General features: G+C 44.7%; 1 protein-coding gene across 3 annotated transcripts in view; it reads right to left on the bottom strand.

Annotated features, from left to right (window-relative positions):
• Nucleotides 1-1,356: 1,356 nt before the first annotated feature.
• Nucleotides 1,357-24,149, bottom strand: part of LOC115630493 — a 96,851-nt gene continuing 74,058 nt past the window's right edge. The window contains exons 60-77 of one of the 3 annotated variants that reach the window (XM_030527079.1): nucleotides 22,315-23,907; nucleotides 21,940-22,254; nucleotides 21,230-21,877; nucleotides 20,203-21,162; nucleotides 18,100-20,088; nucleotides 17,719-18,033; nucleotides 14,344-17,646; nucleotides 13,618-14,280; nucleotides 12,849-13,169; nucleotides 12,439-12,786; nucleotides 11,453-12,379; nucleotides 9,661-11,343; nucleotides 8,841-9,041; nucleotides 8,581-8,775; nucleotides 7,526-8,518; nucleotides 4,238-7,462; nucleotides 3,753-4,181; nucleotides 1,357-3,694 (exon numbers count right to left, since the gene is read on the bottom strand). In XM_030527079.1, the coding sequence (XP_030382939.1) occupies nucleotides 3,453-3,694; nucleotides 3,753-4,181; nucleotides 4,238-7,462; nucleotides 7,526-8,518; nucleotides 8,581-8,775; nucleotides 8,841-9,041; nucleotides 9,661-11,343; nucleotides 11,453-12,379; nucleotides 12,439-12,786; nucleotides 12,849-13,169; nucleotides 13,618-14,280; nucleotides 14,344-17,646; nucleotides 17,719-18,033; nucleotides 18,100-20,088; nucleotides 20,203-21,162; nucleotides 21,230-21,877; nucleotides 21,940-22,254; nucleotides 22,315-23,907 (18,350 nt within the window). In that variant the 3' untranslated portion in view covers nucleotides 1,357-3,452. The remainder of the gene's footprint in view (nucleotides 3,695-3,752; nucleotides 4,182-4,237; nucleotides 7,463-7,525; nucleotides 8,519-8,580; nucleotides 8,776-8,840; nucleotides 9,042-9,660; nucleotides 11,344-11,452; nucleotides 12,380-12,438; nucleotides 12,787-12,848; nucleotides 13,170-13,617; nucleotides 14,281-14,343; nucleotides 17,647-17,718; nucleotides 18,034-18,099; nucleotides 20,089-20,202; nucleotides 21,163-21,229; nucleotides 21,878-21,939; nucleotides 22,255-22,314; nucleotides 23,908-24,149) is intronic. The other 2 variants (XM_030527080.1, XM_030527081.1) reach the window with 2 other exon arrangements.

Below are 24,149 nucleotides of genomic sequence, written 5' to 3' on the forward strand. Positions count from 1 at the left end.
GATTGTCTAATGGGGGTAATGAAGTGCGTCGCACACGCACTCGGGGACTGGGGGAGCAGATTTGATTGTCTACTCCGCTTGCATTTTAATTTTTTATTATACTGGAAAGAAGATGCCGCAATTTTGCGAGAGTTTTCATTGCTCGGAGCCTGCTTGCATTATGAAAACGCGCTGAGGGACTGGATTTTGGGTTGAGTGTCGAGATATTATTTAAGTAGATACGATGATACAGAAGTTGATTGAAATGGATCTTAAGTGACATTAATACTTACGTTGACAGCTTTTATAGTGTATAGTGTCTAGATGTTTATGTGCATGGAAAACTCAGTTGTTCTTACATAAATGTTTATCGAAATAAAAAAGTGTTTACAGAAAAGACAGCGAGAGAAAAAAAGAGAGGCAGAGTACTAGGATATTATTATTTAATTTAACTATAAGCCTTTAGATATACATACTATATCCATTATACTACTATACTATATATATATATACTATATTACCATTGCATCTCATTATATTTTTCAAAAGATACAATTATTTGGTATTTTCAGTAGATTTATATATTTAAGAAAAAACTTCTGTATCTTTTAATATCCTGTACCCGTAGGGTAAAAAGGGTATATTAGGTTTGTGCAAAGTATGTAACAGGCAGAAGGAAGCATCTCCGACCCCATCAAGTATATCTAGACATGTCCGTCCGTCTGTCTGGATGAACGCAAAGATCTCAAAAACTATAACAGCTGGAATAACCAAAGTTGATATCCAGATTCTCCTAGGTCCGAGAAAGGACGAGTTTATTTTATTTTTTGGAATTTTTGGAAAGTAAAAGGGGTTTCCTGATATTCACACTATACCCTAATGATAAGAAGGGTAAGAAGCTCGACATCAGCATGGCGAGAGAAATTGACTTCGACATGCCCGTCCCTCTTTTAGTCTATTTAGATGATTGGATTTGGATTTCAAATCGGTTTAGCCTATATAGATCAAATTTGGAATGTAGACGCTCCTAATTCTTAGGGAATCCTTTTTCTGCTACAGGGTTTTACCAACAATGATCAAAACTCTACGGATACATACTATTAATTTATCTACCTTTATTTTAAATTTAATAAAATCGGTCAGTAATACAACAATTTAGCGGATCAATTTTTCTCCAGTACTACAGTACTACACGAACAAAACGAGGCACGAAACCCAACTTTTCAAAAACAAAAATAATTGCCATTCATATGTATACATATGTATATATTATGGGTATGTTAAAACAAGAGAGTACTTGCAACGCTCAAAATTTAACGTTGAGATTCAAAAAAAGAAACAAAGTTTTAATTTATTCATATTTATTTAATATTTATTAGTTTACAATAAGCAGTAAAATTATATTCGTTTGTTTGTCTGTTTCGTTTAAATACAGCTTTTAAAATTATAATTTAACTATTATGATTTTACCGTTAACAAATTTACAATAAAAGATTCGTACTGTCTGTGGTTTATTTAATTTGTATATGCTGCCAGTGCAAAAAGTTGTTCTATAGTATATATAAGAGTACTTATTACTATTTGGATTGTACGAAATGGTAGAACACGTAACATTTTGATTACAAAAGAAAAAATAAAAGCTTATTATCATTGTGAGCGAAATCTTTGACTGTCTTTTAGCTCTATGTTTATTAATAAAGGAAGGAAATTAATTTGATGTCTGGCATTGATATAAAAGAAAGTGAGAGTAAAAGTGCGAAAACACAAAAATTCTAATTAAAATACTATGAAATTCTAGTGGTCATTATTTACAATTGATTTCATTGCGTGTTTGTGTCGCTGTTTGAGTGTTTATTGTATTTTACTAAAAGGAAATATTGTTTTATTTTCTTCTTGCATTTGATTCACGTTTGTCTTAAAGTAGTGACTATACATTTTCTTTACGTTTAATAATATTAATTTAAGCTTTTTTTTTAATAATTTAATATTAGGCGTCAAAGGTCGCACACGCAAGTCACGCAAAATACACAGTTACTCGCCATAAACAGGCACAGGAAACAAAAATTCGCTGCATAGCTTCCGGTGCGTTGACGGCAGAGCGCTGCCATTTTGCGTTCATGTGTGTAGGTGCGGACGGTGGCGTCCCCTTTCGTTGTATTTTTAAGCATTTACTTATGCTCTGTTTATATTATTAGTTAATTAGTGGAAGTATTTTTTGCATTAAAAACAATCACAACAATTTAATATTAATTGACTAAAAATCTACAAAAATATTAATAGTAAGTAGTGGTAGTGGTAGTATAGAGCGGTGAAAAGCAAGTTCTCCATTAGTCGTTGTTGCATTTAAAATTAAAACAGTCCTAATATTTCCTATGCCTTAGGTAGACAGTGAGGCTATTAATCTGTTTGCGCTGACGCCTCAGTGGCAGTTTTTTTTTGTGGGAACAGCGGAACGGAATGACTTGTTGCTGCTTGTGCCTCAGCTCTTTTGTGTGACTTTTCTGTTGACGTGTATATTCGAGTGTTTGTATGTGTGTGTGTGTGTGTGTGTGTGCTTGAGCATTGCTACAATCCGTGGAAGACAATCGTTGGAATATTGTCTTTTGGTTGAAAATGGTTTCATAGTGGCACTGGTTGAACAGAGGTCGATGCTGCTGTCCTATGCTTAGCTTACATTCTACTAAGGAGTATTGTGGGGTGCATTGATCGTAATTGTTGCAAATTTAAGGCAGTTTGTAATTTTAAAAGCCGAGCTCGCTTTATAAATTATAGGAAGTAGTAGTTTCTGTGTGTGTGTTTGTGTCATCTGTGCTATAATACAAAGTGTCGTTGCTACTACCCACACCCTAAGTGCTTATAAAAAGTCTTTAGTATTTATATTATAACAAACATATGTAAGTAAGTAATATTTATGATCGACTAATGAAGAAGTTGTCGTTAGTGGACGAGAATTCGTTTGTAGCTGCTTGTGATGAGACATTACTGCTGATCTAACTATTATTATTTTGGATATGGTAACTTCTGAAACAGTATTCCTCGTATAGGTTTGGCAGTTTAGTATTGAACGTTTTTTGGGCTTCTGAAATTCTTTTTTGGACACAAGAAGTGCTACGCGAAACTCTCATATTAGTAGGATAAAAGAACTACAAGATGCATAAAATTATTATCTTATATCACTAAGTTTTGCGTGTCATTTTCACAACTTGATTTTATCTCCTGCTTGACAGGATGCAGGTTTTCAGTTTCTTTCAATGTAAGCGTTTCAAAAACGCTAATTTAACATTCAACTCACAATTTTACTTTTGTTTTTTCTTGCACTCTTCATTCATTGCATATTTGCTAGCGCGAAATTAAATTTCAATTCATTTTAACATCTTTTTGCACGAGCACTTCAAATATTTTCAATAATTTGTTTTTCCTTTTTTTGTATAGTCTAAGTTACATCTAGATATTTCTTGTTTTATCAGTTACGTTTAGGATATGTAATCTGGTGTTGGTTCTGGCACAGCATCTGGATTGGCGAATAGCGGATTGGGGAACTCCGGTGGATGTGGCAATGGCGCCAAAGTCTTGGGCCTTCTTCTATAAGCCATTAGCCAGCAAGAGACTGCCACTGCAACGGCAACAAGTGCCAGTAGCGCGGTTATAACCAGAGCAATAATCAGACCCACCATGGAGACGCAAATATCCTCAACGCGCTGTGCAGCCGGTTTAACTGTAAGGAAATGGATTGTAGCAAAAAAAAATATTAAAGCAATGCAAATAGAGCTTACTATTGGCATCGTTTAAGCCTGGACCGCTGCGTTTTTCGAATGTCAAAATTGCATTTGATGATATAGTAATTTCCTCACGCAGTTGGCCCTCTACGCCAGTGTTAGTAGCAATAGCTGTCGTATCGTTCGAGTTATCCGCAATAGAACGACGACGTCGTCGACCAAATGCATTGTAGCCCCCACAATTGACGGGCTGGCACTTGCCAAAGCAGACACGTATGTTACACTGGAAACGTATGTTGTCGCTGGACGGAAATTTGAAGGCATTAAAGTTGGCCAGTAAGCTGTTGGTATCTGGATTGTATTCCCAATTGCCAAAGATGGAAGTATCTGTCGCGCAACCGTTTTCGTCCGTCACTATGTATTCATTTTGTACATTATCTTCCATAGTCTTGGCTATGCACGATCTTGCAAATCCGCCATAGATAGCTGAAATAAAATCAAATAATTAAAAGAGCACTTAAAGTGCCTACAATTCTACTTACTTGCTGGCTCGACGTCTACTTGTAGTTTGAGATTATCGCCAATCTCGGCCGAATTAATTTCTTCGCCGTCGTTAGTAATGATACGCATTTGACATATGGGTGGCGGACCGGTATTGGCGATAGTTCCCGCTGTCGTCAACATGGATACATTAAATCCTAAAGTGACGTTCTTTTCGCCTGTCTGATAGACACACTTAATGTTGTACGCTTGCGCCTTATAGGTCACCAGCTTGGGATGCTTTTGTATAACTAGGACAAAGCTGGCTACATCCTTTACCGCTTGCATGCCACATGTGCCAAAGTGTACGCGGAAGATTTCTGTTCGTGGCACAGTTTCACCGGACAAATTCACAACGCGACGGCATTCCTCATCCTTGCTATGACCTTTGACGTAAAGAACGCCATTGAAACCAGGTTCAGTGATGTGTATTTCCACTTGCACACCATCTGCAAGACAACTGACAACCATGTCAGGGCGTGGGAAGTCCGTACGGAAGTTGGTGTGGTTGCAAATTGTATCTGGATTACCGGAATAACCAGTAATACATTGGCAGTGAGCCCGATGGTTAATGGCATTACAGAATGCATTAATGCCGCAGGTCTTTACTAGGCAAGGGTCCTCGCAGCTCTTTGTTTCACTATTGCAATATCGATTATCTGCACAATCATCGTTAGTAACACATTCGGGTTTGTCTTCCGGTATACACTCGCCCAGGGCAGTCAGGCGATAGCCTAGATCTATGGGGCAAATGCAACGTCCGCGTTCGTCAATTACCATGCCACGTTCTAAAGCGCAGACGCAATGACCTGTCTCATCGATACGGAAGCCCTGATCCACAATGCAAGGTGTACAGTATTCGTAGACATCTAAAGCAGATCCCGGTGGGCAAACGCATTGGCCATCAATATCCCGCACAAAACCTTTCTCAATCACACAAATCGAACGCTTATCACACTGCACGGCCGCATTGCCAGTATAGCCCTCCAGACACTCGCAAATCATGGTGCGTACCGGAATGGTATCTAGCACACGACACTTGGCATTAACACCACAGGGCTGAGTAGCATTGCAAGGATTAACACATTCTCCCCGAATACAGGCACGTTGGCTGGGACAATCAGAATCACTGACGCAGATGGGCACGACGCGTTCTGCCTCGCAACCGTTACTTCTGAGTATGGTTCCAGGTGGACAGGCGCATTTCGGACGATGTTGATAGACCTTACAAACTTCATCAATTGCGCAAATCGCTGTGGTCTCGCAAGGATTTGTGCATTTGCCATTGACGCAAGCCTTCTCAGCGGGACAGTCATCATCAGCACGGCAGCCAAGTGGAGTACATCCAATTCGGGCATTACCACCATATCCTGGCAAGCAATCGCATATGGAGCGGTGATTGACAGCTAAGCATTCGGCATTCGATCCGCATTGTTCTCCTTGACATGCGGGAACGCACAGTTGATTGCGGCAAGCATGTGTTGTGGGACAATGCGAATCCACACTACATTCTACTTTTGTGCACTCGAACTCGGGATTACCCTCGTAGCCCTGGCGACAGGTACAGACTGGCTTATGGTCCTTGATGCGACATTCGGAGTTGAGCCCGCAATTACATGGGTCGCGGCAGATGCCATTGACACACGATGTGTCAGCCGAGCAGTCAGTATCTGATATACAACCGCCAACCTTGACAATACCAGAAGTGGGCTTGCAGGTGCCGCTACCAGAGCTGATGTAACCATCCGGACAAATGCAGATCATTGTGCGGACAGGAGCTGTTGGAGTAACCTCACATCGAGCTGGTCTATTGCAGGGCTCCAAAACAGAGCAGGGATCGACACATTCGTCATTAATGCAGGCCAATCGTGCAGGGCAGTCAGTATCCAACTTGCACACGGGCTGTGGCTCAGGACGACAGTCCACATAGGGATTTCCAAGGAAGCCAACCGGACAGCGGCAGACAGCCATGTGATTTTGAGGTCGGCACTCTGCATGCGGCGAGCAAGGATTGTGGTAAATGCAGGGATTAACGCATTGCTCGTTTTCGCACATCTTGTCTGTGGGACAGTCATTGTTGGAGGTGCAACCAATGACGCGGCATCGATCATACGGATTGCCCCGATAGCCACTCTGACAGCGACAATGAGCTTGATTAGATTGCACGTAACATTCGGCATTGATGCCGCACGGATCATTAACTAGACATGGATTAACGCAGTTGCCATTGATGCAGGCCTTGCCCGAATCGCATTCACCATCGATGCGACAACCAATTGACCGGCAAGTGGAATACGGATTTCCTTCAAATCCATCTTGGCACGAGCATACTGCGCGATGGTTTTGTACATTACAGATGGCATTGATACCACAGTTGCAGGGATTACGGCACTGACGATGTACGCAAGCTTCACTGTCCGGACAGTCTTGATCGCTGCTACAACCGGGTGGACTCTGGAGAACTAACTGTTTGCACTCGCCGCTTGCATCGGGTACAAAGGATTGTGAACACTCACAGACCATTGTGCGCACCGGAACGCTATCCAGAACTGAACATTTTGCAGTGCGGGCACAAGGTGACAATTCTGTACATGGATTTTTACATTTTGCGTCGATGCAGGCCAAGCGGCTGGGACAGTCTCCATCATCGCGACAGATGGGCTCAACAGGGCGACGCTCACAGTAAGATTGTGGATTTCCAAGTGGCATGTCTTCAGGGCAGCGACAGATAGCTTTGTGTTGCAGTGCCTGACAGATAGCATTGCGGGCGCAAGGATTGTTAGCGCATGGATTGACGCACTGGTTGTTTAAACAGGCTAAGTTGTTGGCACAGTCAAAGTCAGAATGACATTCCAGGCGAATGCAACGTACAAATGGATCACCTTCCAGGCCGGTTGGGCAGCGGCACGCCGCGCGATGATCACGACCATAACATTCGGCGTTTAGTGCACAAGGATCTGTGATCAAGCACGGATTAATACACTCCTGATTCACGCACTGGTTATCATTGGAGCACTCATCGTCCGATTGACAGCCAATTTGAACACATCCGAATTGCGGATTGCCAGAGTATCCAGGTTTGCAGTAGCATATTGGATGGTGATTACGGACAGAGCACTCGGCATTAGGTCCACAGTTGCAAGGGCTTATGCATTGTGCATTTAGGCAGGCCTCCGTCACAGGACAGTCTGAGTTTGATTTACAGCCGACGGTTATGACATCGGCAGCTGCGAAAAGAAAAATTCGAACTTAAGTTTCATTTTATGAAAAGGCTAGATCATAAATCTTACGTGGCAAACAGCGTACACGTGGATCTCCCGTGTAACTAGGTGGACAGCGACAGATCGCTCTGCGCTGTTCTGCATGGCAATATGCTCCTTGACCGCAGGGATCGTCGACACAAGGATTTACGCATCGTTCATTACGACAGGATTTATCGTTCGGACAGTCGTCGTTCTTGGTACATTCTGCTTCTGGGGATTTGGGTATAGCTATTTCTGTGGTGTAGCATTCAATACGAGGATTTCCCTGGTAGCCACGTGGACAGCTGCACTGGGCGTAGTGATCACGGGCACTGCACTGTGCATTCTTTCCGCATTGTTCCAAGTGGCATGCTTCCAGGCAATTACCATGCTGACAGATCTCAGTATTAGCACATTCCTCGTTATGTTGGCATCCTACAACAATGCCATGCTGGATAGGTATGCAGTTGCCCGAGTTATCTGTCAATGTGTCGGTAGGACACTTGCAGATCATTGTACGCAGTGGTAAAGTATCTAGCACTGCACACGTCTGCTGTGGTGTGCACACATGTGGAGTGTTACAAGGATTGGCACAGTGCTGCTGAATGCAGGCAAGTTGTGATGGGCATTCAGCATCCTGGGTGCACTCCGGTTGCGGGGTACGCTCCTGTAGTGCACACTGTATAAATGGATTGCCCTGATAGCCGGAGCGACATTCACATTCGGGCTGATGGCGACGGCCTACACAGACAGCGTTTAATGCGCAAGTATCATCGTCGCATACGGGACGGCAGACGCGATTCAAGCGATCGCACGCTTCATGATCAGCGCAGTCTTCGTTATATTGACAATGGCCAGTGATACAGGAAATAAATGGATTTCCCTGCGTTCCAGCGGGGCAGATGCAGACGGCTTGGTGATTCTGTGCTGTACAATCAGCACCCACGCCGCAGCGTATATTACCATAAGTGCAGGGATTGACGCAGTTCTCATTGATGCAGGCCTTGTCATAGGGACAGTCGGCATTGATCTTACACTCGGCTATGGTAGAAAATTGTGAACTTGGTTAGAATATCAATTGAATTAAAAGATACTTAACTTACGTTTATAGCACTGTACTTGTGGATCGCCACCCCATCCAGCTGGACAGTAGCAGGTGGGCCTTGAGTTCTGAACGCGACATTCTGCATTGCCTGCGCATGGATTGGCCTCAGCGCATGGATCTTGACAGCGCTTATTGATGCACGCTGTAGTGGGCGTGCATTCAGAGTCATGAGTACATCCAGCAGTTATTTGAGCTGCAATTTCAATTTCATATACTCTTGTATTTCTAATTTAATACATTTAACAATATTTAGCTTACGTGGCTGATAACAGTTGATAAATGGATCACCCTGAGTACCTTGTGGGCATTTGCACATAGCACGATGTTGTTGTGCCAGGCAGTCAGCAGTCCGTGCACAAGGAGATGAATCAAGGCAGGGATTAACGCAGTTACCATTGCGGCAGGCTTCCGTGTCCTGGCATTCGTTATGTGATAGACACCCGTGATCACGTGTGGGCTCTAAGTAATACAAAATCATGGGTTAAATTTTTGATGCACGGCTTGAGTGATTGTTTTTAAGTGTGGCTTAGATAGGTGTCTGTGAACTAGTTAGGTTATAAAGTGCCCAAGTATATAAAAAATTGGTGTTTTACAAAATAAAGTGCAACTCTATAATATGTAAAAAGTAATAACACATTTTTTGTAATACTTTACAATACTTGGCTGGAATGAAATAAGCAAACTCTAAATTCGGCAATAATACAAAAGTTTACTTCGGCACGCCGAAGCTCCTTAAAATATACTCTTGCAAGTGATTTTTCTTTCTTATATACAATGCTATAATTGATAAGAGATGTAAATAAAAATGTTGTACTATGGAAGAAATCGGAATTTTGTACATCAATTAAAGCTTTAATTCAGCGGTCTAAGAGCTTTTAGAGAATTTAGGACTTTACATAATATATATATTTTAATATTAATATCATTAAGGCCTAAGGCTTTATCTACTAAAAAATTAGTTCGAAAAATATACGTTTTTAGGAAAGCCCTCAATTCTTGCAAGTGTATGTATATTTTATATTCATATAAAATATGTATTCATAAATATTGTCAGACAGATCTGAGCACGACAACGAACCTTTGCGGCATCCAATGTCAGCGTCACCCACATAGCCTGGTTCGCAGCGACAAATCATCGTTCGAAGCGGTAGTGTGTTCACAACTTCACAAATCGCATTAATACCGCATGGATGTGCCACGTCGCATGGATTTTTGCATTCACCCGAAAAGCATGCCAATTTGCTGGCACATTCTGCATCCATGGTACAACCATCGGGTTGAGCTGGTATCAATTCACAACGCACGGTGGGGTTGCCGCTATAGCCGGCAGGGCAGCGACATTGAGCACGGTGATTTTCCACACGGCATTGGGCACCAAGGCCGCAGTTGCATGGATCCTCACAACGCTCGTTGCGGCAAGCCAAATTGAAGGAACACTCTTCATCACTTGTACACTCAGGGCGTTCACAGCTAATCAGCGGATTACCTCTGTATCCATCAGGACAGTAGCAACGCGCCTTGTGATTGTAGTCGGCGCGACAAACCGAATTTGTACCGCACTGTGTAAATCTGCAAGGATCTACGCATTGCTGGTTAATACAGGCCTGTGTTGCGGGGCATTCCTCATCGGCACGACAGCCCAGTAGGTGACAGTATTGCAGCGCATTGCCTGTGTAGCCCTCATTGCAAATGCAGAGTGGACGATGGAGTTGTACGTGACAGCGTGCGTTCTTTCCACAAATCTGAGATTGTTCACAAGGATTGCGGCAAACTTGATCGATGCAGGCCTTGTCATTGGTGCATTCTGAATCACTCATGCACTCGGGTCGTGGTGGTTTTATTTCTGGTAACTGCTTAACGCATTGATTGTATGGTGAGCCATAGAAGCCAGGTGGGCATGTACATACGGCCTTATGATTGATTGAATTGCAAATAGCGTTGAGGCCACAGGCATTGATGCATGGATCGCGACATTTCTCATTAATGCAGATGCGACCTCGAGAGCATTCTTCATTAGTTCTGCACTCACTGCAAATGGCTGCCCCATTAACTACATGGCATGTGCCCTTGCGGCAAGGTGAAACAAGGCAAGGGTCAAGGGGTTCAACTTCTCTGCGAGCTTCGCATTGTACGAAGGGGTTGCCAACCATGTCGTTTGGACACTTGCAAATCGGATTGTGATTAATGGCGAGACACTCGGCACCAAAACCGCACATGCCAGGGCAGGGATCAACACATTTTGAATTAACGCAGGTACGATCCTTGGCACAATCGGAGCTAAGCGTACATTCGGGTCGACAGCCTTGATCTAGTGGATTGCCAAAGAAGCCAGGCAAGCATTCACATACAGCCTGATTGCGTTGCACTCGACACACTGAGTTGTGACCACAAGGTGAGGGATAGCAAGGGTCTGACTGTGTAGGGGGTTGCTCATCAATACGTGTGCACTGTACAAATGCATTCCCAGAGTATCCCACTGGACAAGAGCATATAGGAATGTGGTTGTTGATTGTGCAAAGAGCCTCCACGCCACAGGTACCGGGGCATGGATCTGTGCACTTATTCTGTATGCAGGCGCGGTTGGCTGGACAGTCCGAGTTACCCAGACACTCAGGGCGACAGCCCTCGTAAGGATTGCCAATGTACTCGTTGATACAGTCACAGACATAGTTGGTTCCACGTACACGGCATTCCGAATTGATGCCGCAAGGTGAAGGTTGGCATGGATTCTTAGGCTGTGTAGTTGGTGGTTTAGGCAGTGCTGTGATAAAGAATAAGTTATATAAATATTAGCCAATAATAATAAAGTGCTTAAAAATTCCTGTGTGCCTATATACAATATGCAAACTCGACTATGCTTTGTCTCTTACTTTTGGGTATTTCCTGACATAACCGGAATGGATCACCTGTCATACCCGATGGGCAATGACAATTGGGCGTGTGAAGAGTAACCAAACAAATAGCATTATGTCCACATGAGCCGGGACAAGGATCAAGACACTTTTGATTAATGCATGCCAAATTATTGGCGCATTCGTCGTTACTGGTACATTCAGGGTGACAGTTGGGTGGTGTGCCCTGGAACTCGGGCAGACAAGAGCAAATTGCTTGCCCTTTTTCAGTTCTGCACTGGGCGTTGGAACCACAAGGTGAGGGGAGACAAGGGTCTGATGTCTTCTCCGGCTTACGTTCGATGAAAATACGATTGCAAAGGATACGTGGATTGCCAGTATACCCAGCGATGCATTCACAATGAGCACGATGTTGTATAGCCTGACAGACTGTATTTAGTCCACATTGACCTGGACAAGGGTCCACGCATTTATTGTTGACGCAGGCATGAATTTGAGCACAGTCTGAGCTTGTGTAGCACTCCAGCCGGCAAGTCGGTGGATTTCCGGTGTAACCAGGAACACATGAGCATATAGCATTATCATTGCGCTCCAGGCATATCGAATTAGGTCCACAAGGCGATGGATGGCAGGGCTTGGGAACTGGTATGTCAGGCATGGGCTCACAGGATATGAATGCATTGCCCGTCAATCCAGGAGGACAGCTGCACATGGCAACATGATCGGCTACATAACACGTCGCTTGCTGTCCACAAGTTCCCGGACAGGGATCTATGCATTTATTGCGCACACAGGCACGATTTCGTGGGCAATCTGCGTTCAAAACGCACTCAGGACGACAGCCTATAAGCGGATTTCCCCGGTATTCTGGACGACACGAACACTGGCCATTGTGGCAGATAGCATTGAAGCCACAAGGTGAGGGAATGCAAGGATCATCGCGTGCTGTAAATAAATTGAGTTAGTGCCCACAAGAGTAAGGGACATGTAAAGGGCAGTCATACTTGGTGCTGGCTTAGGTAATGCAGGTGGCAGCTCCCTGCAACTGGTAAATGGATCCCCCGTAAAGCCGGGGCGGCAAGAGCAGCTAGGCGTATGATTGATAACATTACACTGAGCCGCAAAGCCGCAGGCTCCAGGACAGGGATCACGACATTGTTCTTTGATACAAGCCAAATTACTTGGACATTCGGCATTTATCGTACACTCTGGTCTACAATTCGGAGGTGAGCCAATGTATCTTGGCAAACAACTGCAACTGGCGCCGCCATTGATTTCCCGGCATTGCGCATAAGAGCCACAGGGTGAAGGAATGCATGGATTTATATCTTTGGTTGGTTGCTTTGTTTGTGCTAGGATAAGACATTTGGCTACATATTCATTTATTTTTAAATCGAGGGAAATAATGGCTTACGTGGTGGTAGGGGCAAACAACGGGTGAGGGCATCGCCTGTGTAACCGACTTCACATGAGCATAGAGGACTGTGGTTTCGCACATGACACTTGGCATTTACACCACAGGAACCTGGACAAGGATCTTGGCATTTCTGATTTATGCAAGCTTTGTCTGACGAACACTCGCTACTGATGACGCATTCAGGGCGACATGCGGGTGGCGTGCCTACAAATTCCGGAAGGCACGAGCAAATTGCTTGGCCGTTTGATTCGCGGCACTGTGCATTGTAGCCACAAGGTGACGGATTACAGGGATCGATGTAGACGGTTGGAGGCGTGGCTGATTTAGGGAAATGACAGTTTTTATTAATTAAAACTGATTAAATGTGCTTGAATTAATTTATACAAAATTGAGCAAAGCGAGGTTAAAAGCGTTGGAAGCTATAAATATTACGTATTTCTCTATTGACTATTGTAAAATATATGTTATGAGCTTCATATCCCAATTTAAGTCAAATATAAAAAAAATTTCTCCACAAGTAAAATGCTTATAAATTAAATAAAGCTTAGGCAAACATATGTGAAGAATTTGTAGAATTTTTGGTAAGTAATATATGGTGCGAATAAGGTTTTATTTGGCAAAGTTCGACGGCAAAAGAGTTCGAGATTCATGTTGTTCTTTCGGGAAAAGAATGAAAGACGAAAGATATAGAGCGCAGAGCGGAGCGGAGAAGAACGACGCGTAAATATGTCGTGAAGGCTAAGCAGATATATTAAGTTATTCTTACGTTCTTGCTGCAAAAGTTGACATGCACTATAAGGATTTCCTACATATCCTGCAATACATTCGCATGTGGGGGCATGATTAACCACTTGACAATACGAGTTTATTCCACAAGAGCCGGGGCAAGGATCAAGACATTTTCCGTTCATACATGCCTTATCGCTGGTGCAGTCAGAATTTCGTGTGCATTCGGGGCGACAAATTTCATAGGGATTACCAAAATAATCGGGTAGGCACTGACACACACTGAAATCGTTATGGGGCTGACAAATTGCATTAATACCACAGGGACTAGGACTACATGGGATCCGTCGCACTGGCGATGTCTGTTCAATGAGTGGACGCCTACATGAGCTATATGGATCACCTATGTGCCCTGGTGGACAGTAGCAAATTGGACTATGGGCGATCGTACGGCATAGGGCTGACTGATCACAAGTACCCGGGCAAGGATCAACACATTTACGGCGGAAGCAAGCCCTATTGATTGGACAATCGGCATTGCTTACGCACTCAGCATGACAATAAGGTGGAGTGCCTATAAATTCATGCAAGCATGAGCAGCGAGCCGTTTGTCCAGTGGATATGCAATGTGAATTGGGTCCACAAGGTGAGGGCTGACATGGATTAATCTCATCGTGGGTCTCCGGTGCTGTTTGGGGTGTAACTGAAAAAATTCCTTTTAACATGAGTATGACATTGCATATTTATCAGGGAGTTATATTCATACCTATGGCCTGGCAAGCTAACAATGGGTTGCCCGTTGTCCGTGGTGGACAAATGCAGACAGGACTATGATTTTGAATATGGCATATGGCGTGTAAGCCACATGCGCCTGGACAGGGATTTTGACATTTAAGATTCAAACAATATTTATCCAGGGCACAATCAGAGTGTACTGTACATTCGTGACGGCAGGCAGGTGGCGTGCCAAAGTAACCTGGCAGGCAGTAACAGATAGCTTGATCCCGATAAACACGACAATTTGCATTAGGGCCGCATGGTGAAGGTCGACAAGGATCAACAGAAACATTCTGTGTAATAACAGATGTTAATATGATGGGCGTCGCTGTAGTTATAGCTGGGGGTATGGCAACGGGAACGAGATCGCATCGTATAAATGCATTTCCCTGCATATTTTCTGGACAAGCACACGTTGGTAAATGATTTTTAACATGACATACGGCATTCAAGCCACAATTTCCTGAACAAGGATCGACACATTTCTGATTAATGCAAGCTTTGTCTCGCATACAGTCGGTGTTGAGAATACATTCCGGGCGACATCCATTATATGGATCACCTTGGTATTCGGCTACGCAGCTACATATGCCTTTGTTGCAAATGGCATTTGTCCCACAGGGTGACGGGTAACAAGGATCCTTTTCTGGTTGAGCACTTAGTTGTGTTCGCGTGGGTTGGCAGGAAATGAAAGCGTTGCCTGTATAGCCTGCTGGACACAGACAATTTGGCACGTGATTTTGAACCCGACATATAGCATTGTAAGCACAGGCACCAGGACAGGGATCTTCACATTTACTGTTTATGCATGACAAGGAGGCCGGACAGTCAGAGTGAACTACACATTCTGGTCGGCAATTTGGTGGTGTACCACTATAGTTGGGTAAGCATGTACATATAGCCACTGTAAAGCGATTATTGCATTGCGAAAATGGACCGCACGGTGAAGGGTAGCATGGATTAATTTGGCCATGAAGATCTGAACTAACATCATAGGTTGGAGACTGTTGAGAAGGATGAACAGGTTGCGGTACTGAAGAAATGTTAATAACATTCAGTTTTGGCGGAGAAGTTGTTGGCGTAGATGAAGATATAAACAATGGTGACTGAGCATTAGGTGGGGTCGGACGAGCTTCTGAAGGAATGTTGATAACTCCTGGTGTTGGTGGTTGTGGTGTTGGATTATTAACATCATAGGTTGGAGACTGTGGAGAAGGATGAACAGGTTGCGGTTCTGAAGGAATGTTGATAACACTCAGTTTTGGCGGAGAAGTTGTTGGTGTAGATGAAGATATAAACAATGGTGGCTGAGAAACAGGTGGAGTCGGATGAGCTTCTGAAGGAATGTTGATAACTCCTGGCTGTGGCTGTTGAGGTGTTGGATTATTAACATCATAGGTTGGAGACTGTGTAGAAGGATGAACAGGTTGCAGATCTGAAGGAATGTTGATAACACTCAGTTTTGGCGGAGAAGTTGTTGGTGTAGATGAAGATATAAACAATGGTGGCTGAGAAACAGGTGGAGTCGGATGAGCTTCTGAAGGAATGTTGATAACTCCTGGTGTTGGTGGTTGTGGTGTTGGATTATTAACATCATAGGTTGGAGACTGTGGAGAAGGATGAACAGGTTGCGGTTCTGAAGGAATGTTGATAACACTCAGTTTTGGCGGAGAAGTTGTTGGTGTAGATGAAGATATAAACAATGGTGGCTGAGAAACAGGTGGAGTCGGATGAGCTTCTGAAGGAATGTTGATAACTCCTGGCTTTGGCTGTTGAGGTGTTGGATAATTAACATCATAGGTTGGAGACTGTGGAGAAGGATTAACAGGTTGCGGTACTGAAGGGATGTTGATAACACTCAGTTTTGGCGGAGAAGTTGTTGGCGTAGATGAAGATATAAACAATGGTGACTGAGCATTAGGTGGGGTCGGACGAGCTTCTGAAGGAATGTTGATAACTCCTGGTGTTGGTGGTTGTGGTGTTGGATTATTAACATCATAGGTTGGAGACTGTGGAGAAGGATGAACAGGTTGCGGTACTGAAGGGATGTTGATAACACTCAGTTTTGGCGGAGAAGTTGTTGGTGTAGTTGAAGATATAAACAATGGTGACTGAGCATTAGGTGGGGTCGGACGAGCTTCTGAAGGAATGTTGATAACTCCTGGTGTTGGTGGTTGTGGTGTTGGATAATTAAAATCATAGGTTGGAGACTGTGGAGAAGGATGAACAGGTTGCGGTACTGAAGGGATGTTGATAACACTCAGTTTTGGCGGAGAAGTTGTTGGCGTATATGAAGATATAAACAATGGTGACTGAGCATTAGGTGGGGTCGGACGAGCTTCTGAAGGAATGTTGATAACTCCTGGCTTTGGCTGTTGAGGTGTTGGATAATTAACATCATAGGTTGGAGACTGTGAAGAAGGATGAACAGGTTGCGGTTCTGAAGGAATGTTGATAACACTCAGTTTTGGCGGAGAAGTTGTTGGTGTAGATGAAGATATAAACAATGGTGGCTGAGAAACAGGTGGAGTCGGATGAGTTTCTGAAGGAATGTTGATAACTCCTGGCTTTGGCTGTTGAGGTGTTGGATAATTAACATCATAGGTTGGAGACTGTGGAGAAGGATTAACAGGTTGCGGTACTGAAGGAATGTTGATAACATTCAGTTTTGGCGGAGAAGTTGTTGGCGTAGATGAAGATATAAACAATGGTGGCTGAGAAACAGGTGGAGTCGGATGAGCTTCTGAAGGAATGTTGATAATTCCTGGTGTTGGTGGTTTTGGTGTGCCGTAATAAACATCGTAGTTTTGAGGCGATATTGAAGGAATGTTGATGGTCTCTGAATTTGGTGCTTGTGGAGTTGGATTCATAAAACCGTCTGATGGTGTCGTCGAGTATATTGGCTTTGGTAAAGAAGGAATATTTATAACCCCTGGTATTGATGGTGGGGGCGGGTAATAAACGTCATATATTGGCCGTTGTGGCATCTGAGGTATGCGTTGTGGCGGTGGGTATTCTGGAATAGGCTTAGAACCAATGTTGATAACTCCCGGTTTTGGTGACTCTTGTTGTGGGGGTGTATGTTGCAGTATAGAAGGAATGTTGGTAACACCTGGCTTTTGGAAAACAGCTTGTTTAGTGGGCGGTGTTGATGGTTGAGGTGCAGGAATGTTTATAATTTCTGGTTTTGGTAATTGAGGGGCTCTGGTGGGTATGTTTATTAATCCTGGTATTGAAACTGGATAAGGCGGTGCTGATGTATCAAATATTGCTGGTCGAATAACACTTGGAGCTGTATTGGTAAAGTTAAAACCAAAATAACACTTGTTTTCTGAATAAATCATTTGTTCAAAAGTTTTCTTACTTTTCGGGATTTTGTAGCAACGCGTAAACGGATCACCTGTATGGAAAGGCCTGCAGTAACAAATTGGACTATGGTAGTGCACGCGGCACTCAGCATTAAGACCACAAACTCCAGGACATGGGTCGACGCACTTTTGCTGCACACATGATTTGTCAAAAGTACATTCTGAGTTAAGTGTACACTCGGGTCGGCAGAAGGGTGGAGTACCATAAAAATTGGGCAGGCATGAGCAAATTGCCTGCTCACCCACATCACGGCACTCAGCGTTAAGACCACAAGGTGATGGATGACAAGGATTTATATACACAACTGGTGCTGAGGCAGAGACCAATATTAAAAATGAACTAACTTGAGAAATATATGTTGCTATATTTTGCTTACATTGTTGTACGTCTTGAACTGGGATAGGCTTGCAATGGGTAAATGGGTTACCACTGTAGCCACTATAGCAGTTGCAATGGGGTATATGGTCCATTACATAGCATTCTGCATTTTGGCCGCATGTGCCAGGGCAGGGGTCGAGGCAGCTTTGTTGTACGCAGGCTTTATTTGAAGGACAGTCACTGTTAAGTACACATTGAGGGCGACAAGCTTCGTAGGGATTGCCGTAGTATTTGGGCAGACAAGTGCATGAGCTAATATCATGGTACTGATTACATCGCGCATTGGCGCCGCAAGGATTTGGATTGCACGGATTGATAATGGGCTGATTATAGACAGGCAATTGTACGGCCGTAGTTGATAACGGTATCGTCGGCAGTTGCTGGCATGCGTTAAATGGGTTACCGACCAAGCCAGGTGCACAAACACAATCCGGATTGTGATTGTAGGTTCTACAAATGGCATTAAGCCCACATAGGCCTGGACATGGGTCGTGGCACTTTCGGTTAATGCAAGCTCTGTCGCTGGGACATTCGCTATTAGAAATACATTCAGGCCGACAGTAAGGTGGTACGCCTATAAATTCGGGCAGGCATCGGCAAGTTGCAACAGCGTTGGCACTGCTGCAATGCGAGTGCGGGCCGCAGGGAGTCGGCATGCATGGATCAATGGGCTCTCGTTGCAAACTATGTTGTTCTATAATTGGGTGACATTGTACATATGGACTGCCGGTATATCCGGTGGGGCAAATACATTGTGGACTATGATTAATCACATGACACTCAGCGAAATGCCCACAAGCACCCGGACAAGGATTATGGCACTTTTGATTTATACAAGCCAAAATTAAAGAACACTCTTGATTGGTGGTGCATTCCGGCCGACAAGAAGGTGGGCTACCATAGTAATCAGGCAGACAGGTGCAAATTGCTTGCTGGCCGAGAGCTCGGCATTGGGCATGAGCGCCGCATGGTGAAGGCTGGCATGGATGCTTGAGTGTAACTTTGGGTAAATTATTTTGTGGTATTGGGTCACACTGCACGAAGGGATTCCCTTGCATTCCAGCTGGACAGTGACACATGGGAACATGGTTGTGCACTTCACAAATAGCAGATACACCACATGTGCCAGGACAAGGATTGATACACTTATTGCGCACACAAGCGCTATCTAAGCGGCACTCTGTGCTGAGAATGCATTCAGGACGACATTCTACATATGGATTACCGTGGTACAGTGGCAAACAACTACAAATACCTTGAATGCATTGTGCATTAGGGCCACATGGGGAGGGGCTACAAGGATCATCGGCAGTTATTTTTATAGGCACTGAAGGTTCTTCATTTGCTAAGTGTTGGCTTGAAATCGGTATAGGATAACAGCGATAGAATGGATCACCTACAAAACCACTTGGGCATGAGCAACTTGGGACATGGTTCAAAATATTGCAACGCGCGTGCAAGCCGCAAGCGCCTGGACAGGGATCGCGACACCTTTCGTTGATACATGCACGGTGACTGGGGCAGTCGGAGTTCATAATGCATTCGGGTCGGCAATAGGGAGGCGAGCCGTAGTACTGGGGTAAACACGTGCAAATGCCCTGTTCATTCTGTAAATGACATTGAGCATATTGGCCGCAGGGCGAGGGTATACATGGGTTTGAGTGGGGCGAACGAGTCGGTGCTGGAATTGGCACACAACGTACAAAAGCATCTCCAGTATAACCAGGCTGACAGAAACACATGGCTTGGTGTTGATGCGTTTCGCATAAGGCATTGCTTCCACACAAGCCAGGACAAGGGTCACGGCACCTTCTTCCCAGGCAAGCCTTGTCAGAAGGACACTCGGCATTGCTGGTGCATTCGGGCCGACAGGCAGGTGGTATTCCAAAGTAGTCGGGCAAGCATGTACAAATAGCCTGGCCATTAGTTTCACGACATTGTGCATTTGGGCCGCAGGGTGTGGGCTCACAGGGATTAATGTAGGTAGCTAGGGGAGTGCAAGGAGGTGAGAACAAAATATTAAAAAGGGAGTTAGTGTAACTATCTATATAAGCAACGAAAAATAACTGCTTTGATTGATAATTTGAAATAAGTTGCTTACATTCATCTTGATGCAAGTGACAGTACTGATACGGATCTCCGTTGTAGCCGATATTGCAACTGCATGCTGGCAAATGGTTGACTACGGTGCATTGAGCGTTAGGTGCACAGGCTCCTGGACAAGGGTCACGACAATGCTGCTGCTGACAGGCCTTATTCGAAGGACAATCTGTGTTGAGCAAACATTCCGGTCGGCAGTTATCAAAAGGATCGCCATAGTAGTTTGTAAGGCATTGGCATACAGCAGCGCTGCCTTGTTGTTTGCACACAGCATTGCTCCCACAAGGATTAGGCACACATGGATGTACTTGATCAAGCTCAACTGGTGGTCGTGGATAACACTGAATGAATGGATCTCCGATATAGTCCGCCATGCAAACACAGGAAGGTACGTGGCTGATCACTTGGCATCTTGCGGCCAAACCGCATAATCCAGGACAAGGGTCGCGACATTTATGAGTAATACAAGCAAGTTGATTGGGGCACTCTACAGATGTGATACATTCTGGCCGGCAGTTGGGTGGGGTTCCTATAAAATCGTTTGAGCACTGGCATTTTGCTTGGGTGCCGTCGGCGGTTGGTGTGCATACAGAGTTAGGACCACAGGGCGAGGGTACGCAAGGATTCGATGATAAAATGCGTGGCGGAGGCAGACGTTGGCACAAACTAAATGCATTACCAGTGTACCCTGCAGGACACCTACAGTGCGGCGTGTGATTTATAACCTGACACAATGCGTGTTGTCCACACGCGCCAGGACAGGGATCGCGGCACTGTTGATTGAAGCAAGCCAAGTGAGGAGCACAATCAGAGTTTATAGTACACTCTGGTCGGCAATGCGGTGGCGTGCCATAAAAGTTGGGCAGGCAAGAGCAGACTGCCTGCTCATTAGCTACTCGGCACTGCGCATTAGAGCCGCAGGGCGTGGGAAGGCACGGATTGCGAGGTCGTATTGGTTCAGCTATTCAGAAGAACGAATGTGGATAAGTTTGTATTTATCAATATGATTAATTTATGATGGGACCTACATTGTACTCTTGTGCAGTGAACAAATGCACTGCCGGTCATGCCTTCAGGGCATCGACACATTGGCACATGACGGCTAACTTCACAAATTGCACCAACTCCACAAGCTCCTACACACGGATCAATGCATTTGCTGCCTATACAGGCATAATCATGCGCACAGTCGCTATTGAGTACACATTCGGGACGGCAGCCAACATAAGGGTTGCCTTCAAAATCAGGCAAGCAGCTGCATCGGCCATCTCTGCATATAGTGTTTGAGCCGCAAGGTGAAGGGGTACAAGCATCTAGGAGTATGGTTGGTGTTGGCGGCGGAAGCTTGGGAACACAATTGACAAATGGGTTGCCCTCAAAGCCAGGTGAACATCTACAAATCGGCGTGTGATTAATTACACTGCACTCGGATGCAACACCACATGAGCCAGGGCATGGATCGCGACACTTTTCATTAAAGCAGGCCAAGTGGGCGGCGCAGTCGGAATTAATAATACATTCTGGGCGACAGTGTGGTGGTGCATCAAAGTAACCGGGTGCACAAGTGCAAATAGCTTGATCGTTTTGAGCATGACACAGACCAAAAGTGCCACAAGGCGAGGGCACGCAAGGATCGCGATAAGTATCCTTAGGATAGTCGAAGATTATCAGTGGAGCTGCACAAAGGGGAAAATGGTTTCATAGACGGACAAATTAAAAAAATTAATTCAATTCTTACGTATGGGATGACAAGACGTGAAAGCGTCACCCGTGTAACCAGAAATACAACTACAGTATGGGCCGTGGTTTCGCGTATAACACACAGCGTTTTTGCCGCAAATTCCAGGACAAGGGTCGACGCAGTGTTGATGGATGCAGGCTTTGTCCAATGGACATTCGCTAGAAATTATGCACTCGGGTCGGCAGGCAGGTGGGATACCGACAAAGTCGGCTAGGCAACTACAAACAGCTTGTCTGTCAACTTCGCGACACTGTGCATTAGGACCGCAAGGAGAAGGCTGGCAAGGCCGCGATGGTTGAAGTTTTTGAATTGCTGGTAAGGGGATATACGTATTGATGATAGATAGAATAAAGCGGTTGATATTATGCTTACGTTCGTGCTTAACACTGCAATAACTGTAGGGATTTCCCTCGTAGCCAGCAACGCAACTACATTCTGGAAGATGATTGCGGACATAGCAATCTGCATTGCGACCGCAAGTACCGGGACATGGATCGAGACATTTATGGCGCAAGCATGCCAAGTGCGATGGACAGTCTGAGTTAAGCACACACTCTGGATGGCAGCCCTCGTACGGATTGCCAAAGTAGTTGTCCAAGCACTGACAGGCACCGGCGCCATTGCGCTCTGTGCATAGTGCGTTAGCACCACAAGGACTGGGGACGCAGGGATTAAGTGGCTCATTCTGCTGTACTAAATAATTTTGGATATCACAGCTGACAAAAGGATTACCAGTGTAACCACTAACGCATATACATGTTGGAGTATGATTAATCACATAGCACTCGGCGTTTGTACCGCAGACTCCTGGACATGGATCACGGCACTTCTGATTTATACAAGCCACATTAAGTGCACAATCCGAGTTACTGATACATTCGGGTCTACAGTTTGGTGGTGTGCCAATAAAGCCTATCACACATTTACAAACGGCGCTTTTATCAATTTCTTGGCACTCTGAGTTGGGACCACAAGGGGAGGGATAGCAAGGATCCTGGTCCGATTCCAGTTTAGTTGAGGGTAGATTTTGCTGACAAGCGATAAATGGATTTCCAATGTAGGAATTTATGCAGACACAGTTGGGACTGTGGTTAATAACACGGCATTTGGCATTCAGGCCACATGCGCCCGGACATGGATCTTGACAACGCTTCTGAAGACAAGCCAAATGAAGTGGACATTCCGTATCGCTCACACATTCAGGGCGACAAGATGGTGGCACGCCCACAAATTGAGGTAAACAGGAGCATACCGCTTGTGAGTTAATGTTGCGGCATTGTGAGTTTGGTCCACATGGTGATGGCTGGCAGAGATCTGAAATTACTCGCGAAGGCTCTGGCGGCAAGGGACGACATTGTACAAAGGCGTTCCCGGTTAGTCCAGCAGGGCAATGGCACATGGCCACATGGTTGTGAACCTCGCAAATGGCATCTATACCGCATGTGCCTGGACAAGGATCAACGCACTTTTGTTGAACACAAGCTTGCCGACTAGTGCATTCTGTATTCAACACGCACTCCGGACGACATCCAATTGATGGATTTCCCCGATAATTCGGTAAACAGATACATTTGCCATCGTTACAAATTGTATTGGCTCCACAGGACAGACAAGCATCGTCTTGGTGCGGTATAGGCGGAATTGGTTGTATTTGACAGGATACAAACGGGTTGCCCCTTTGGCCATGTATACACTGACAGTTAGGTGTATGATTAATAACCTGGCAAATGGCATTAAATCCACAAGCACCGCGGCAGGGATCGATACATTTCTGTTGCAGACAGGCCAAATGTGCTGGACAGTCCGAATTAATAGTGCACTGTGGTCGGCAATTGGGTGGTGTACCATAGTAGTTGGGCAAACAAATACAAGTGGCTGTACCGCGGTTATCGTGGCACTTTGCATAATGGCCGCAAGGCGACGGTATGCAAGGATTACGGTAAACTTCCGATTGGATATGTACGGCTGGTGCTATATGGTTAAAATAAAAGTTGTGTCACATTCTACTAGAGGAAACTTTATCTTCAGCATCGCCGAAGCTATAATACCCTTCACAATTTTTCAATTGTATAAGAAAGTGTTGTGTATGATTTACAAAACCATACTTTAGTTAAAAAGGGGTGGCTTAAAAGTTTTGAAACTAAAAGTAGACTGATAGTTAAAACGGACTGAAAGAAATGGCTTCCAAAATATGTCTCGTCGTATTG

This window comes from Scaptodrosophila lebanonensis, unplaced genomic scaffold, assembly GCF_003285725.1.
Source record: "Scaptodrosophila lebanonensis strain 11010-0011.00,11010-0021.00 unplaced genomic scaffold, SlebRS2 tig00001410-arrow-pilon, whole genome shotgun sequence".
In the NCBI taxonomy this organism is placed as follows: Eukaryota; Metazoa; Arthropoda; class Insecta; order Diptera; family Drosophilidae; genus Scaptodrosophila; species Scaptodrosophila lebanonensis.